This window comes from Crotalus tigris, unplaced genomic scaffold (assembly GCF_016545835.1).
Source record: "Crotalus tigris isolate CLP2741 ecotype Arizona unplaced genomic scaffold, ASM1654583v1 scf7180000017646.2482762, whole genome shotgun sequence".
NCBI classification, from domain to species: domain Eukaryota; kingdom Metazoa; phylum Chordata; class Lepidosauria; order Squamata; family Viperidae; genus Crotalus; species Crotalus tigris.
Window position 1 is genome coordinate 226,249 of NW_024096538.1, and position 17,744 is coordinate 243,992.

A 17,744-nucleotide genomic window follows, 5' to 3' on the forward strand; every position below is an offset into this window, starting at 1 on the left:
GTTTCTCTGTTGCAGACGCTGGAACACAGAAAACAGGCAGGGAATGCGATGATGAACCAGTGTTCTCCTTCATCTGCCTAAGAGAATAGTTCAAAACAATTCAACAACAGCTTTACAATTTGTAGTTATTTAGGGCCCTGTGAAACAAGTAGGAAACACATCTTTTTACATGTGGCAAAATACCCCCCCCCCCCGAAGGACTAACAGATTGGATGGAGTTTGCTTATGGGTATAGCTTTTAGTTACAACCTGTGCTTTAAATGCCAACTCAAATCTAATGATCTGGAAATATCCCCAGGAATTACGCCTTTCTATAGAAGCACAGGATACACGTTGCCTCTGTTTTTCTGCATATTGGGACAGTTGCAAGGATCTGAAGAAAGTCAAAATAGCCCAGTTCCATTTTAAAGTATCAAACACAGATTGCATTTTTTCAGGTTATATGCAGAGCAATCAAACTTTTGAGCAGTTACTTTGAAGATGGACTACATAATAGCAGAATTGATTTTGGAATGATGCAAAGGCCATGTGTGAAATGGTTTTGAGTTTGTGGTTGATAGTCATTGAATGGGTGTCTAATTTTAACTCTGTTTATAATCAGGAACAATTTGAAAAGGGTTGAAAGGTGAAAGAAAGTTCTATTTTGAGAAAGAGATAATCTGATTGATGATTGTGCATGTCAAGAAAATTATTCAGGCTGCTTCTCATTCTGTTAGTAAACCCTTGAATGGCTGTACCGTTATCAGATCCTATAACTGAATGCTAAAGAAGATAAACATATACAATCCTCTTCCCACTTAGACAAAAAACTTTATCTTTGACTTTAATTTACTATATAGAAGGATTTTTTAAAAAGTATGAAAGAAATTCAAGTGAGTGTTGTATGGTCACAGTCATACTTTAGTGAGGACTAAGTCCTTGGGTCTGTAATTTGCTTCCTATAAAAATATTTTCTTGAGTTTATGCAGTTGTTTTGTAAATAATATGAAATATGGGAAATAAGTATATTTAAAGAAAATTTAAAAGTTATGCAAGCACGCTGCATTACTTTTATAGTGGAAATAACATTTTCTTGCAAGTTAATATTTTAAATCTAGTCTGTTGCTCTAACACTGTTTACTTCAGTTGAACATTCAAGTATGTGTAACATTATCATTCACTAAGCAGGAGGGGTTATATTTAGCTATGTACTCATTTGGCTGTGTCATATGTTTAAAATTCCAATAAAGATTGCAGTATTGCTGTATACAAAATTGCTTTTCCTTAATAATAATAATAATAATAATAATAATAATAATAATAATAATAATGGGACCTTGGAGGTCATCGAGTCCAACCCCCTGCTCAGGCAGGAACCCTACACCATTTCAAAATGCATTTCAACGATTAAAATTAAAATAGATAGTAAGAATTACTTTAAAATCGATTAATTATGATAAGCTTTTAAAATAGTGGTATAATAGTTGAAGTTTAATAATTTTGTCAATCAAGGAAACAAGGTCAGAAATGTCAATTGCCAATGATTCCTTATTTTGAAGAAATTAAGTACATCAACTGGAATCACATTATTTTGTGAGGTATACTGTACTTATGCCCACAAATGCCCACAAGTTGTGATGTACTTTGATCTGAAATTTGATTTAGTTCCAGAATCATTGTTCAATAAAACAAAATGAGGTATGAAATCAATTGCAGAGGACAATTAAGTTATTTAATTACAACAGTTGTAGAAGAAAAATGCACACAGTTTAGAATTAATATTTTAAAAATAGTGATGTTTGCAAAAAATACTGAAAAAGTGATGTGGAATATTAAGTCCAGCAGTAATAATAGGTTTTTTTATGCACCAATAATTAGATGCAGACTAATAAGATCACAACAAAATATAAAACCTCTATAGCTGAAGAGCCCGTAACATTTAAAACTATTGTTAGAATCAATATCTAAATAACCCTAGATATCCATATAAAGAATTAATGCTTAATCAGCTTTACTGGTAAGAATACTAATTAAATCTAAGCTATATTTGTAATTCATTGCGGTATGCTCTTGTGAGATCGGTGCCCATATAAATATGATAAATAAATATTTTCTGGAGATAGGAAAAGAAGGGAGTAATATGCCATCTTTGATAGATAAATCATATTCACATAGTGATACATAAACAATGAAAAAAGAGAATATTAGAGGTTAATCATTATGCCTACTCTGATCTAATGCAAGAATCAAATGTTGATATAACAAGGAATCTTGAAAATTCTTACATGATCTATTTTTAAAAATAAATTGATGTAATTTACACTGGAACGTAGATATATTTTGTATTCTACATTCCTTTATTTTGCAGTATAGTACATACAATTATAAAAAGTATGTAAAAACCATAGGTTTTATATCGACTATAACTGAAACATTTCAGTTATGAACTGATTTGTACTTCCCTAGCTACCTTACCTTCCAAGTCTGTTCAAGCACTTATAGGTTAGTTTCATATTTTCCCAACTAAATAGCAGGTAGACTTCTTTCTGTATGTATTAAATCTTTAGAATTCAAAAATCAAGTTTTCCCTTGGCAGACCTAAAATGATTGCAGTGATTGCAACAATGTGCTCAAAGTAGAATGTGACATTGGCATTTGTAGAAGTGAAGGTAAGTTGGATACAGTATTGACAATTCCTCTATTTACAATGTTTATATCTTTATATCCTTTATAAATAGAAACTAAAAAGAATAGTGCCCTAATCCATCATTAATTTGTATATATTCATGGAAGAAAACTTTAAAAATCTGATACTTATATGTGACTCATCTTATCTATTAAATAAATATTTAGACCTGTGTTCATATCATTTCCTTAGCTGATCTCTTGCGTAGGTTTGCCTACATTCATTCTGAATACATATATATTAGTGGATTGGAAAATAGTGTTTTCTTTATTTTTTCTTTATTTTTCTTATTTATATTTTTTCTTATTCTTATTTTTCTTTATTATTGCCTTAGTATTATGTTTTAAAGAATTTCAGCACTAGGTATTTGATTAGTTGTAGTTGATGTTTCGCTTAAAAAAAAAGCAATTCACTCTTCCAGAAGTGTTCACTTTTGCCCTCACAAATGAAACAAGACAAGGGAATAAGGCATGTTGGAATGTACTCAAGGAAAAGTCATCATAGTAACTTTTTATATGCTGAGGCAAGTTGGGGAATTTACTCAAATTTGAGGGCAGTTGTGTTTTGCCTTTGACATTATACTGAATGTGTAATGCTACAGTATATATTTCTGACTAAATGCTTGTTGGATAACTCTTTGCCTGCTTGGCTGATTGGGCTGAACAAATGCTTATCCATTGACTGGGAAGTCAAATTCCCAGTCTCTGCCGCAGAAAATTGAGAGCAATGGAGTTTTTCAGGTGGTGTTTGTAAATATTAAAATACTGTATGTTAGTTAATCTTCCAGTATTTTTTTTTCCACAGGGAGAAGAGAATTTATCCAAAGATTAAAACTTGAAGCAACATTGAATGTGCATGATGGCTGTGTAAGTGATTTCTTGTTCCTTTTAAATTTTTAAACACTTTTAACATTATCTTTTAAAATTGCAACCTCCCTCCAGATAAGAATATGAGGGCAGATTTGTAGAGTAGGCAAGGTTCTCCAGAGTAAGAGTACTATGTTATTTAAAAGTGTCTATTGCACAAATGGACAAGCACAGTAACGTGCAACCTTGGTTAAATTAAAAAGATAGTTGCAAACAATTTCATATAGTGATAGAAAGGCTTTGTCTGAAAATTAACATTCTATTTTCTTTCCCATCTCTGCCCTTTTGGCCTCCTGGCACTGTATCGCCTCTGCTCCCCTTGTCACCCTGCACTTTGCTCATCCTGCTGACCCTCTCCGCTCACATTCCTTTTGGCCTGCTGCCTTGCACTTGCTGCCCCTGCTGCCTTGTGTTCATTGACTCTGCCATCCTGTACTCTGTTTGCCCTGCAGGCCTGTGGTCTTTGCTACCTGCAGCCCATTCACCCTGTTGGCCTTAATGTTCTGTTCCCATGGTCCTGCTGCTCTGCACTTGCAAGATTGGTGCATGCTATTTGGAGAACATGCAAGCGGCTTTGGAAAGAAGACCTAGTGCAGCCAGCTGCTGCCCCACACGTGGCCAGGCCAGGCATATCTTGCCAGCAGTGGGAAGGAATATGGTGAAAGTTGGCTGGGCATGGCAGGGTCTGAAGAGTAAAGGCTGGCAGAGATGGCTGTGGCTTTGCACTTGATGCTAGAATGGCTGCCTGCGGTGCAAGGCTTGAGACAGCATTCTAGAGTGATGGCAGCAGTAGCACTAGGACTAAGTAGAGGCCTGGGATGATGATGGCTGGCTGAGACTGCTGAAGGCGCTGGACCTCTACTTCAGTCCCTGCTGAGAAGTGGCACTGTGGAGTGCAGCCAAATGAGCACAAATGATTAGTTAGATAAGCAAGTGTGAACAGTTGAAGTGCCCTGCAGTCATATATGTAGGCGATCTATAAGAAATGTACAGTTGTTTATATTGACTTAAACAATATTGCTTATTTTACATATTAAGTATTAAGTCAGTACAGATAGTCCTCGACATTCATTTAACAATTGTTTGAAGTTACAATTGCACTGAAGAAAACGACTTACAATTGGTCCTCGCACTTACACCATTCACAGCATCCCCATGCTCACCTGATCAAAATTCAGGTGCTTGGCAACCGACATGCCTCTGTGACAGTTGTGGTGTCCTCGGATCATGTGGTCACCATTTACAAACTTCCCAAACATCTTCTTTCTAACAAAGTCAATGGAGAAAGCTGGATTTGCTTAATGACTGCAGTGACTTAACAACCATGGCAAAAAAGGTTGTAAAATCAAGCACCACTGACTTAATAATCACTTTGCTTAGAAGCAGAAATTCTAGTCCCAATTGTGGTCATAAGTCAAGAACTACTTATACTGACTTAAACAATATAGACCAGGCTAAGTCTAAAAACACTAGGGCAGTGGTTCTCAACCTGTGGGTTGGGACCCCGTTTGGGGTCGAATGACCATTTTATGGGGGTCGCCAAACAACGCAGTCCGCCATTTTTTCCCCCTTTTCCTTAGCTGTGCTTCTCCCTTTTATTCTATTGGCTTTTGAAAGCCAATAGAATAGACTCTCTTGAATAGAGTCTAATTCTATTGGCTTTTAAAAGCCAATAGGAATTGTCCAGACTGTTTCTGCCCTGCTGAGCCCGCCAAAAATCCCATTCTGCAAACAGTGCTGCACCAGTTGAGTAGTCCTTGACTTACGACCGGTTGAGTAGTCCTCGACTTATGACCGGTTGGGGGTCGCGGCATTAAAAAGGTTGAGAACCATTGCACTAGGGAGTTCCTGGAAGCTTTGCATTGAGACAAATCAGCCATCAGCAGACACACAGAGATAAACCACATTTTCATATCATTCAAAAGAGACAATAAAAAGCTAAGAAGAAAAGAAAAAGATCAGAACACATTCTCTTTAACAATCAACACTCAAATAAGTATAATATAAAGTATATAAAGTAATTACAAGATAAGTATAATATAATATAAACAATCAAGCACAAAACTATCGCAATCAAGGAACTATCAAAGAGAAAACCACAACCCCACCAACACTGGCAGGGCAAGCTACTTTATGGAAACAGGGAGCAAACCCTACAGTAATAAGCACTGATGATGTTACCTACGGTGGTCAGTTAATGATCTAGTCAGTTAATGATATGTCTGCGAGCAAAGCCCCAAAAGCACCTAGCATTCCACAGTTCAACTATGAGCTACACATTTTCTATTGGAAACAATATTTCCATATGCTAAGTACATTCCCTGGCCTAGATCTAGTTTGTTCCACACTAATAGCATTCAGCTAAATATTTTTCACATTTAAATTAAGTTTTTCTTTGTCCATTTATATTGGGAATTGATTATTAATCTTGACAGGATTCAGCCTTCAGAGGTATTATTTTTCTGTGGCTTCAGTTTTCAGAAAAATAGGCATGTTAATAATGTGAGGCCAAACCAAGGATCTTGCAATATTTATTTATTAATCATTAATATTTTGTTGTGGCCAACTAAGTACTTTTAATATTTTTATATGTAATTTTGAAAACTCTTCAAGATTAATGTAGCTGCTAAATATTTATTCACAGGTGAATACAATATGCTGGAATGATACAGGAGAATATATTCTATCTGGATCTGATGATACTAATCTTGTAATTACTAATCCATATAGTAGAAAGGTAAGGTAGCCAACTATTCATTCTTCTGGTTAAAATGCTATTATAAATACATGTTTTGATGATACTATCTGTATCCTGTATACTTTCAAAAATTTTTATCTGTCCTCAGTGAAAGGATTGATGCAAAACCCATTAAATTTCACAAAAACACAGGAAAGATCATATGAATTTCTCCTATTTCCTTTTCTACCATTCCCAATCATGTTATGTAAATATTGTATTAATGCAATGGCCATATTCTTCTACAACTGTGAAATTAATTGGCTGATTTGGAGACTTTCAGCCTCAACACATCAGAAAGAATCAATTATTAATATAAAGGACCATCATATTAAATGATTTTGGTGGATGGATAGGGTAATGGTAGAAAAGGTATATAGGAGTTATCATTCCCCATCTCTTGTGTAGGCTAATAAAAATGTTAATCTTGTTTCCTAGGTATTAACAACCATTCGCTCAGGACACAGGGCAAATATTTTTAGTGCAAAATTTTTACCATGCACCAATGATAAGCAAATAATATCCTGTTCTGGAGATGGGGTCATTTTTTATACTAATGTTGAACAAGATGCTGAAACCAACAGACAGTGCCAATTTACTTGCCACTATGGAACTACATATGAGGTACTACAATATAATACCTTGTTACTATAAAGACAGCATTAATTAAATACTTATGCAAATTGTGATCATAGGTGGAAATCCAGTGACTTGCAAATAGAACAGACCAAAGTATATAAATATTTGGAAATCTATTTTCAATGCTCTATCGAATGGATACATCAAATTCAGTCTGTGCCAAAAAGGCTTCAAATGCTATTCAGTATTTTTCATTAAATTGTATTCTGATTATATAATTCAGGACCAAAATCAGTTTATTATATTATTAATTACATATTAATTGATTTTTATTATATAAGATTATATAGGTAATGTTTATGCAATTTTTGGATCTTAAGCTCAGTTTTTAAAGCAACTTTTGATGCCATTTTTAATTCTACTTATCTTTACTTTGTAGATCATGACAGTCCCAAATGATCCCTACACATTTTTGTCTTGTGGAGAAGATGGTACTGTAAGATGGTTTGATACAAGAATCAGGACAAGTTGTACAAAAGAAGACTGTAAAGATGTAAGAGAGATTTGTTAATGACATGAAGTATCACATTAGGTTCAGAACTTAATTTGCTTGTTGCCGGCAGTAGAAATTATGGAAAAGCGTCCACGATACATAATCAAGCTATGTACCGTGTTTTCCCAAAAGTAAGACCTACCCCCAAAATAAGCCCTAGCTTGATTTTTGGAGTGGACCTAATGTAAGCCCTACCCCAAAAATAAGCCCTAGTTTTGGGGTGAGGCGCACACCTAAAAATCAAGCTAGGCTGAGGGAGAGGAACTGCCGCACGCACCCCCACCCACTTACCAGGCCTGCTTCTCCTCACTGGCCCACTTCTTCTGTGGTGTCCCCTGGCCTGCATTTTGCAGTCAGAGGCCTTTCCGGAAAGGTCCCTGACTGCAAAATGCAGACTGGAGCTCCATCCTCAGCTGCAGAATGAAGCTGCTCCTTCAGCTGTAGAAGAAGTGGACTGGTTGGGCAGGGCTGTTGGTGCCGCTACCGCGAGGTGAGTGGGAAAGACACCTGCTGAAAATAAGACCTAGTGCCTCTTTTGGAGGCAAAAAGAAAAAAAAAGGATGATGATTGGAAATTGCTATATTTTGATGTGGTTATGTTATAAGCCCTGGAGGGGCCCAGGGAAATGGAAATGTTTTTAGATATCTCGATTGCTGAGGTGGGCATTTTTATTGTCCCTTTGGTCTGTAGTTTGTATCTTTGTTTTTTATGATATTTATTAATACAGATTTTTATATTTTATATAAAATATAAAAGTGATTGACAAGATAGAAAAATGTGGGGTAGACAGAACCACCACCAGATGGATCCGTAGCTGGCTGACCGGCCGTACTCAGCGAGTGGTCCTCAACGGAACTGCATCTATTTGGAGGGAAGTGTGTAGTGGGGTGCCCCAGGGCTCTGTTCTGGGCCCAGTACTCTTCAACATCTTCATCAACGATTTGGATGAAGGGATAGATTGGGAACTCATCAAATTTGCAGATGACACCAAGCTGGCAGGAATAGCCAACACTCCAGAAGACAGGCTTAAGATACAGAAGGATCTGGACAGACTTGAACTCTGGGCACTAACTAACAAAATGAAATTCAATGGTGAAAAAAGCAAGGTTCTACATTTAGGCAAGAAAAACCAAATGCACAAGTACAGCATAGGTGGCACCATGCTCAATAGTAGTAACTGTGAGAGGGACCTCGGAGTCCTAGTAGACAATCACCTAAATATGAGCCAGCAGTGTGCTGCAGCTGCAAAAAGGCCAACACAGTGCTAGGCTGCATTAACAGAGGGATAGAATCAAGATCACGTGAAGTATTAATACCACTCTTCCATGCCTTGGTAAGGCCACACTTGGAATACTGCATCCAGTTTTGGTCACCACGATGTAAAAAAGATGTTGAGACTCTAGAAAGAGTACAGAGAAGAGCAACAAAGATGATTAGGGGACTGGAGGCTAAAACATAAGGAACGGTTGCTAGAATTGGGTATGTCTAGTTTAACGAAGAGAAGGACAAGGGGGGACATGATAGCAGTGTTCCAATATCAGGGGCTGCCGTAAAGAAGAGGGAATTAAGCTATTTTCCAAAGCACCTGAAGGCAGGACAAGAAGCAATGGGTGGAAACTAATCAAGGAGAGAAGCAACCTAGAACTAAGGAGAAACTTCCTGACAGTGAGAACAATTAATCAGTGGAACAGCTTGCCTCCAGAAGCAGTAAATGCTCCAACACTGGAAGTTTTTAAGAAGAGACTGGCCAGCCATTTGTCCGAAATGGTGTAGGGTTTCCTGCCCGAGCAGGGGGTTGGACTAGATGACCTCCAAGGTCCCTTCCAACTTTACTACTATTATTATTATTATATCTGTTGTTTTTACATTTCTTGTTTTATCTGATTTTTGTCTGCCACCCAGAGTCATTTTTGGTGAGGTGGGTGGCTATATAAATTTGCTTAATAAATTACAAACACACACACACACACACACTGTTTTGGTGTCTGATCTTGGTCTAGTAACTGTATTCTTGTCTGCTTTCCAATGATTAAAATATATTTTGATGAGAGCCAGACTTAGCTTGTCTTAAATTAGTCATTCCAAGTTAATTTCATATTGTAATCATAGATGAGATAATACAATATTTGTGTGGGCTTTTCAAATAAGTGCAGTATTTCCTCTTTTTTCCCCCTAGGATATTTTAATCAATTGTAGGAGAGCTGCCACATCTGTAGCCATCTGCCCACCCATACCATATTACCTTGCAGTTGGCTGTTCTGATAGTTCAGTAAGAATATATGATCGACGCATGCTTGGCACAAGAGCAACAGGTAGGATGATATACGTTAATGTTGAATACATAGCTGAGGTATATTAGATGTGCATTTCCAATGAATTTATGTAATGCAAAATATTTTGTCTACAGTGTTTGTTTCTATTCATAATATCTGATAATATTCAGAATACTACTCTTTTAAAAGACTCTCAAAGTCTGTTAAGATTGTTTTCAATGTTTTCTTGCAATGTGGACTGTAAAGTATTGACATTCTGTTTGTTTAAATGGCATTTGTGTACCTTATCTAACAAAATGAAATTCAGTGGTGAAAAAAGTAAGGTTCTGCATTTAGGCAAAAAACCCGCAAATGCACAGATATAGTATAGGTGGTACCTGGCTCAATAAAAATAACTGTGAGAGGGATCTTGGAGTCCTAGTGAACAATCACTTAAATATGAACCATCAGTGTGCTGCAGCTGCCAAAAAAGCCCATGCAGTCCTAGGCTGCATTAACAGAGGAATAGAATCAAGATCATGTGAAGTGTTAATACCACTTTATAATGTCTTGGTAAGACCACACTTGTAATACTGCAACCACTTTTGGTCACCATATTATAAAAAAAGATGTTGAGACTCTGGAAAGAGTACAGAGAAGAACAACAAAGATGATTAAGGGACTGGAGACTAAATACATATAAAGAACGGTTACTGAAATTGGTAATGCCTAGTTTAATGAAAAGAAGGACTAGGGGTGACATGATAGCAGTGTTCCAGTATCTAAGAGGCTGTCACAAAGAGGAGGGAGTTGATCTATTCTCCAAGGCACCTGAAGGCAGGACAAGAAGCAATGGAGGAAAACTAATCAAGGAGAGAACCAACCTAGAATTAAGGGGAAATTTCCTGACAGAACAATTAATCAGTGGAACAACTTGCCTCCAGAAGTTGTGAATGCTCCAACACTGGAAGTTTTTAAGAAGAGACTGGACAACCATTTGTCTGAAATGGTATAGGTTTCCTGCTTGATCAGGGGGTTGGACTAGAAGACTTCCAAGGTTGCTTCCAACACTGGTATTCTGTATTTGCCCTAGTATTATTTTATGCCTCATTGGGCTGGCTTTTCACTAATTTCCAAGTTAATTTTTGAACTCCAAAGAAAACGTAGCCTTTAGATTTGATGTAAAAAGAAATTGCATGCCCATCAACAATATTTTTTTCTTTTTATTTTTGAATAGTCATGAGAAATAAATGTAGAAATATTTTCCTTCAAAAACTGTTTTTTGTTGTTGTTTAATGATTTAAATACTAAACATCATGGTTATATTAATTTTTGATTAGGGTAGCTTTAGAACAAATATTAGTTTTACTTGGTTTTGTTTTGTTTTGGTTTTTTTGTTTTTGTTTTCTATAATTGCTAAACATTTTTAGTATAGTTTCCTACCACTTTGAGATAGAAAACACATAAAACTATAGTTTAAACTCAGAAATAGATTTTATGAATTAAATTTATTTTATATAATTTATAAATACCCTATTTTATTTATTAATTTATTACAAATAACTTTATACCACCAAGCAGAACATGACTTCTTGCAGTGGCACATCCAAATTAATGTCCTGAAACTCTGGAGGGCAGTATTTTGGAGGCCATTGCAATTATGAAGAAGTCAAAAGATTGCAGTGTACAAAATAATAATTTAATATGAGGAAGAGGGAAGCTAGGATTTAGGGTTTTGGAGGGAAGAGGATTGAAAGGGCTTCTGGGAGATTATTATTAAGCTTGAGTGGACATTTGGATGTTTATTGATTGGGCTGACTGATCAACCAACTGTATTGGAACCAATTTTACTGTTTTTTACTGATCCTGATTTCATTTTATTCTACACTGCTACTGATAGGAAGAAAATTTTGAATATGTCATTTTTGTTTGCTTATTCATGACCAAGTCATGAACAAATGCATTTTTATTACAAACAGCCTGGCTTTTATCAGTGGAGACTGAGGCTGAGATCATGGGCAATCTTCCAAAACCATGAACTAGGCTAGATGAGACGTGAACTAAATTCCCTGAAACATCTCACTGAGTGATTCCTGACATACCTTCTCTGGCCCATCAAACCTAAATTTGCCCAATTGTCAACATATCGCAAAACCCTATAAAAGTCGGCTCTCCAGATATCTCCATACTCAACTGTTTTTGTTGTGTTTCTTGTGAGATAACTAAAAAGAGTTTTATTTTTCTTGCAAGCTGCATATTTTTTCAGTAAAAGTCTCTTCATTTCAAATGAACACTAGACAGATTTGCATATACTGTTTTGCATTTGAAAAATGGAGAATATTTTCAGCTGTTGTTTTTTTCTTGTAGGTAATTATGCAGGCAGGGGTACTACAGGATTGGTGGCACGTTTTGTTCCTCCTCATCTTAATAATAAATCCTGTAGGGTAACATCTCTCTGCTACAGTGAAGATGGACAAGAAATTCTTGTGAGCTATTCTTCAGACTACATATACCTATTTGATCCTAAGGATGATACAGCTAGAGAATTGAAAGTTCCTTCTGCAGAAGAGCGAAGAGAAGAGGTAAGCTTTCCATAGTGCTGATTCGATGTCAAGATAATTAGCTATATTTTTTAAAAATACTTTTCTTAAACCACAGTTGTTATATCAGTGTAATTTAGCTAATATTTTAAAAAATGAAATATTTAATAAATGATCAATGTCAGATAGATAGTTTTGTTAGAGATTCTGAGAAAATCATATTAAAAAAACACGTGAACAAAAATAGTAGCTAAAATTTCAGTCCTAGAAGAGAACAAGAGTGTTTGTTTAAGCATTTAAATGGCTGCCCAACTCAGACTATATAACTTTGGGCAGCATTTAAGAAAATATACAAATAGATGGGCTGTTTCTTGTTTTTTAAATTCTGATGTTTCCTTTCTGAACTATATGTCTTAAATTTGCTATGAACAATTGCAACACTGAATGATTCGACCTATGCTGGAAATTCTGATACTGTAGTTTTGATTTAAGGAAGTTTACTGACTACATCAAGTATAATAATGTGCTACCTATATTTTTTCATTTACATGAATTTTCTTTGTTTTTGTTTTGTTATTTTCTCTTGCATAAATTCTTTTTATGCAAAAGCAACAAAAAGATGGTATTATGCAATGTATGCTAGAAAGTCAATTTGCACCAAAGGTCTAAAAACATCACAAACTTCTTGCCAAAACTGCTTGACCTTTCCATCAGCAACTTTTTTTTTTTTTTTTTGCTCTCACGTATTTACCATCATGTTGTACGGTCATTCTAATTGTGCATCTCATTTCCCATTTAATCCCTTACTTGCAATCACTACTACCATTACTATGGAGACAAAAGAGCTGTCAACATATTGTCCAACCCCTTACACAAAAGGGAAAGGATCTGTCTGATATAAGAAATTTGGGCAAACTATATTGTGCCGAAGCTGGTGAACAAGTTTTTAACCTAGGCAACTCTGCAGTGTGTAACATAGCAGAGAATGCCTAACAAAAGTTTTGGTATTGTAGTGCATTTGGTCTCTTTGTCATGATAATCACACACATTAGATATCTTATGGTAGAAAACATGGAAAAGACATTTCACTATATATACAATTTGAGATAAGGAGAAAAACATGTTTGAATAACGTAGTGCTTAAGAATGAGACTATTTATGAGCATATTTGTCAATGCATTTGAGTTACAAATTTGACTCCATGCCCTGCAACCCTCTTTTTTCTTTTGTTCATAGGTTTTATGAACGATAAATGAATTCATTTTTATGCAAAGTTTTCAGGAAACATTGCTCTATGTATTCATGCACAGGGCAGTAGATATTTATAAACATATTGCTTACTATTCAGAAAATAACTACAATGATTCATATCCATATCATCTAGGAATTTGACAATTGCAACATGCTCGATAGCTGGTCCTCAAAACAATTGTATTCATTTAATGACCATTACAATGGCACTGAAAAAAGTGACACCACTGTTTTCACACTTCCGACTGTTGCAGCATCCTGGGGGAGGTCACATAATCAAAATTTGGATGCTTCGCAACTGGCATGTGTTTATGATGGTTGCTGTGTCCAAGGATAATGTGGTCATCTTTTGCGACCTGCCGACAAGCAAAGTCAGTGGGGAAGCCAGATTCACTTAACAAGATGTTACTAACTTAACAACTGCAATGATTCACTTCACAACTGTGGTAAGAAACGTCATAAAATAGGGCAAAACTCACTTAACAACTATCTTGCTTAACAACAGAAATTTGGGACTCAGTTATGGTCGTAAATTGAGGACTACCTGTATTTGAGTCTTCCTGTGCAGAACACTTAGAAAATACAGTGAGAACAGAATCATCTATCCATTTCCTGATGGGTAAGAGCAGCTTTAACAAGTACTGCATTTCAAGCACTGCATTGATATAAATGGGATTCTGAATGAAATTCAAAGTTCAGATCTTAAACTATAAGCCTTACATAGGTTGTCTTTTTTCCCATCAAGAGCATATAGGCAGTGTTATCAAAAAGATGCTTTGGGTTCCTTCTCATGCGAGGAAAGGTTGGAACCCAGTAGACAGAGCTTTGTGATTGTCTCATTATCAAGGAACAGCTTGTCTTGGATATTCAATTAATCCTCACATTTTGAATGTCAGAAAAGCAGTAAACTTGGGTTTGTTCTTTGAGACAATTGGAAACTAAATAATGTTTAGTCTCCCTTTGTTGTTATTTTTAGTGTTTTTAGTTTTTACATTTTATATGTGTTCCAGTTTTTATTTAATATATTTTGAATTGGTATTACAGGGTTTGAATTGTTTTGGCTGAATTGTTTGCTTGCTGTAAACCCTCTAAAGTCTGTTGATATGACAATAGACAAATGTTTGTAACGATTAGCAGATGAGATATGACAGTTTTGCTTTTCTTATTTTAAAGCACAACAGACAATCCTATTTTTTCTTAGCTGATTATTAGAGCTATGTACACATTTGAAAATAATTCAGGAGTATTTGAACTTTCCACGCAAACCTGAAAAAAGGAGGCTGATTTAATGAATAGTAAGAATGCTGTGTTTATTCAAGGTTTAAAGTACATCTTTTGAATTGGTGTTGAAGCACCACTATGCTATCACACAGCAAAATAATTTCTGAATTATTATTAAATCATGGGCAAATTGCAATTATACTTTAGAGATTTCTGATTTTTTGGCATATGTAAACTAGAGCCTAGAGCTCCCATTCCATTCCACGGCTGCAAAAACTGTGGGTTCCTTTCAAGTATTAAAATCCTATTCCAGTAATAGAGAAGTATCCCTGTGTTGATAACATTGTGTTTCCTTGAATAACATAAATAGCATCATGAAGAATTTGTCAGGCACTACTTGTTGGAATTCATCAATACTACATTAGTAAAAATGTGTTCTGCCCTGTGTGTGATTTTTAAAAAAGGAAAAATCTTGGGGATAATAGGATGTATGTAAAGTTATTATTAGATTGAAAGTTTTAAATATCAAAGTTAAAATTATTAAGTCTACAATCACATGCTCTTGTATTTGGCTAGATTCCACTAGGTTTTGTAGAACATTGATGAGTCGATATGTAAAAATGTTCCCATACATTAAGCCTTCTAAATAGAAAACTAAAAAAAATTAATGGCAAATTTTGAATAATTTTCTATAGCAAAAGATAAACATTCACTTATAAAATTGCATTCTTTTAAGTATCAGGCTCTTGTGTGTATGTGTCCATATATACAATGGACTCATACACACAGGGAAGGGAAACATCTCAAAGGATTAGCAATTGCATACAGGTAATCCTCAATTTATGACCATAATTGAGCCCACAGTTACGGGCTTAGTTAAGTTGTATCTGTTGTTAAGTGGGTCATCACACAACAAACCCGATTTTCAACATTTTTTTGTGGTTGTTAAGGAAATGCTGCAGTTGTCAAGTAAATTTTTATGCTAGAAATTAGAAGTAAATGCTGTTTAATTTATTTATTTGATTTCTATGGCCACCCATCTCAGCAAATAATTCTGGGTGGCTCACAGTTTCTGACAAAAAATGTTGTAAATCATGTTTATATGACCACAGGATGCTGCAAACAGCCATAGATGCAGATCAGTTGCTTAATTTTTATTGGATAGCAATTCCTTTCTTCACCAAGCTGGTGTTCTAATTCTTTTCCTTTTATTTTGATCAACTGTAAAGACCTTTTTGTTATTCTTGGCTAAACTTCCTTTCTGGGAAACCTGTGGTATTCTTACTTTTTGGACTAATTCTTTACTTCTGTGTCCTGTTTTTTGTTTTAGAGCTTCACTGTTTTATAAAGCCACATTGGCTTCTTTTATTATCCTTCATTTTTTTCCTTTTTGGAGTTATATAGATTTGTACTTTCAGGAACTTCTGCCCACATTAAATTCTGTCAGTTTTTCATGTCATGAAGTTCTATTTATCATTTCTTTGAGTTTACTAAAATAAAAAGTTTCAGCATTACATGATCGTTTCCTGCTCTTTCTGCTTTCTCAACCAATTTTTCACTGTTGATTAGTGAGATATTTATATTTATCCCCAAGTCAAATATAACTGATACTCATTATCTAAAAATAAGTTGCAACTATATTAGGGTTTAATGTTCAATCAACAATCCTTAAGAAGTTAACCTGACTGTTATTAAGTGTAAGGGCTAAGGTAAGAATGAGCAATTCCCAAGCCACGATGGCTGTTATATAAACAAGCAACAACTGTTAATCTGGAAAAGTTGGAGGAAGAAATCATGGGCAATCTGTTGTTTGTACAGCTTCATTCTTACCTTAATTTTAATCTAGCTGAACCCTGTTTGTGAATCTTTTGCCAATCTTCAACCCAAGGATTCAAACTAAACTGTGATGTTTCAGGAAATTTCTGGTTTATTGCCAAGTCCAGGTCAGGAAACCTGACATTCAGCCTAGTTCAAATGTTCTTTCTCTGAGATTAGAAGAAAAAGTATTCTCTGGTTAGGAGAGAGATTAAGGGTATAATATGATATAATACTGTAGCCAGTTCTCTATTTTTACTAAATGTTAATCTAAATAATTCCACAGCTCACTCACTGTTTTTAAATATACAGCCCACTACAGTATGTGTATCTGCACCTTATGGCATATTTCTTTTAACCTGAAGAAAAATTGAAAAGCATCTATGCTTTGGAATAGATTTAGGTAATGTCCTCTTTTGATGATTTAAAATATAACGCTATAAATACCAACTGACAGAGTTAAAAACTGGGGATTCTGAAAGTTAAAAAAAAATAAGTGCATCAGTTTGTTATTCATGGACTCTGATACTAAAGAGAAAAAAATTATTAAAAATCCCACTCATCATTCTCAAACTCTTACAGATACCTAAAGTAGTCCATTTATATATAATGACAGTACTAGTTTTCTACTTTCTTCCTAAACCAAATTATGGTTGCAGGTTTGTCCATCTTGATAAAAATAAGACAATAAAACTCTAAGAATTTTAACTTTATCTCATATAGATAAATAGAATAGAACATTTGCACCTTTAATTTCCTTGTTTTTTTCCTTTAGTTACGGCAGCCCCCTGTCAAACGTTTGCGATTAAGAGGAGATTGGTCAGATACTGGACCAAGGGCAAGGCCGGAAAGTGAAAGAGAAAGAGATGGTACTATATTTTGATATTTATATTTATCCTAGTTTTTAATTTAAACTTTGCTTAATATTATATGTACAATGATGCTATAATTTTAGACATGTTCTATCTCTAATAATATGGTCTAAATAATGACCATATTTAGACAGTTATCCATGACTTCATTTATGTTTTTTCAGGCTGCAGACAAATTGTTCCTTATTCTTTTTTTCTATCAAGCATCAGCTCTGACACAGAAATGTTACTTTGTGTTAAGCCAAAATTCCCCATTATAACTAAATTTGGAAATTCTAGTGAAAAGAATTCTAGTTTCTGAACTTTTCCAAATCTATTCTGATAGATTGGGAACCCACTGAAATGGGTTTTGTAGTCAGTGCTGGAAGAGTATGAGAAGCAAAGAGATGTAGC

General features: G+C 35.1%; 1 protein-coding gene across 7 annotated transcripts in view; it reads left to right on the plus strand.

Annotated features, from left to right (window-relative positions):
• The window catches only part of DCAF6 (DDB1 and CUL4 associated factor 6), a 65,211-nt gene that overhangs the window by 4,275 nt on the left and 43,192 nt on the right, over window positions 1–17,744 (plus strand). For all 7 annotated transcript variants that reach the window (XM_039335673.1, XM_039335670.1, XM_039335668.1 and 4 more), the window contains exons 2-8: window positions 3,470–3,531; window positions 6,176–6,268; window positions 6,707–6,892; window positions 7,287–7,400; window positions 9,577–9,712; window positions 12,020–12,234; window positions 17,255–17,348. In XM_039335673.1, coding sequence (XP_039191607.1) covers window positions 3,470–3,531; window positions 6,176–6,268; window positions 6,707–6,892; window positions 7,287–7,400; window positions 9,577–9,712; window positions 12,020–12,234; window positions 17,255–17,348 — 900 coding nt within the window. The remainder of the gene's footprint in view (window positions 1–3,469; window positions 3,532–6,175; window positions 6,269–6,706; window positions 6,893–7,286; window positions 7,401–9,576; window positions 9,713–12,019; window positions 12,235–17,254; window positions 17,349–17,744) is intronic.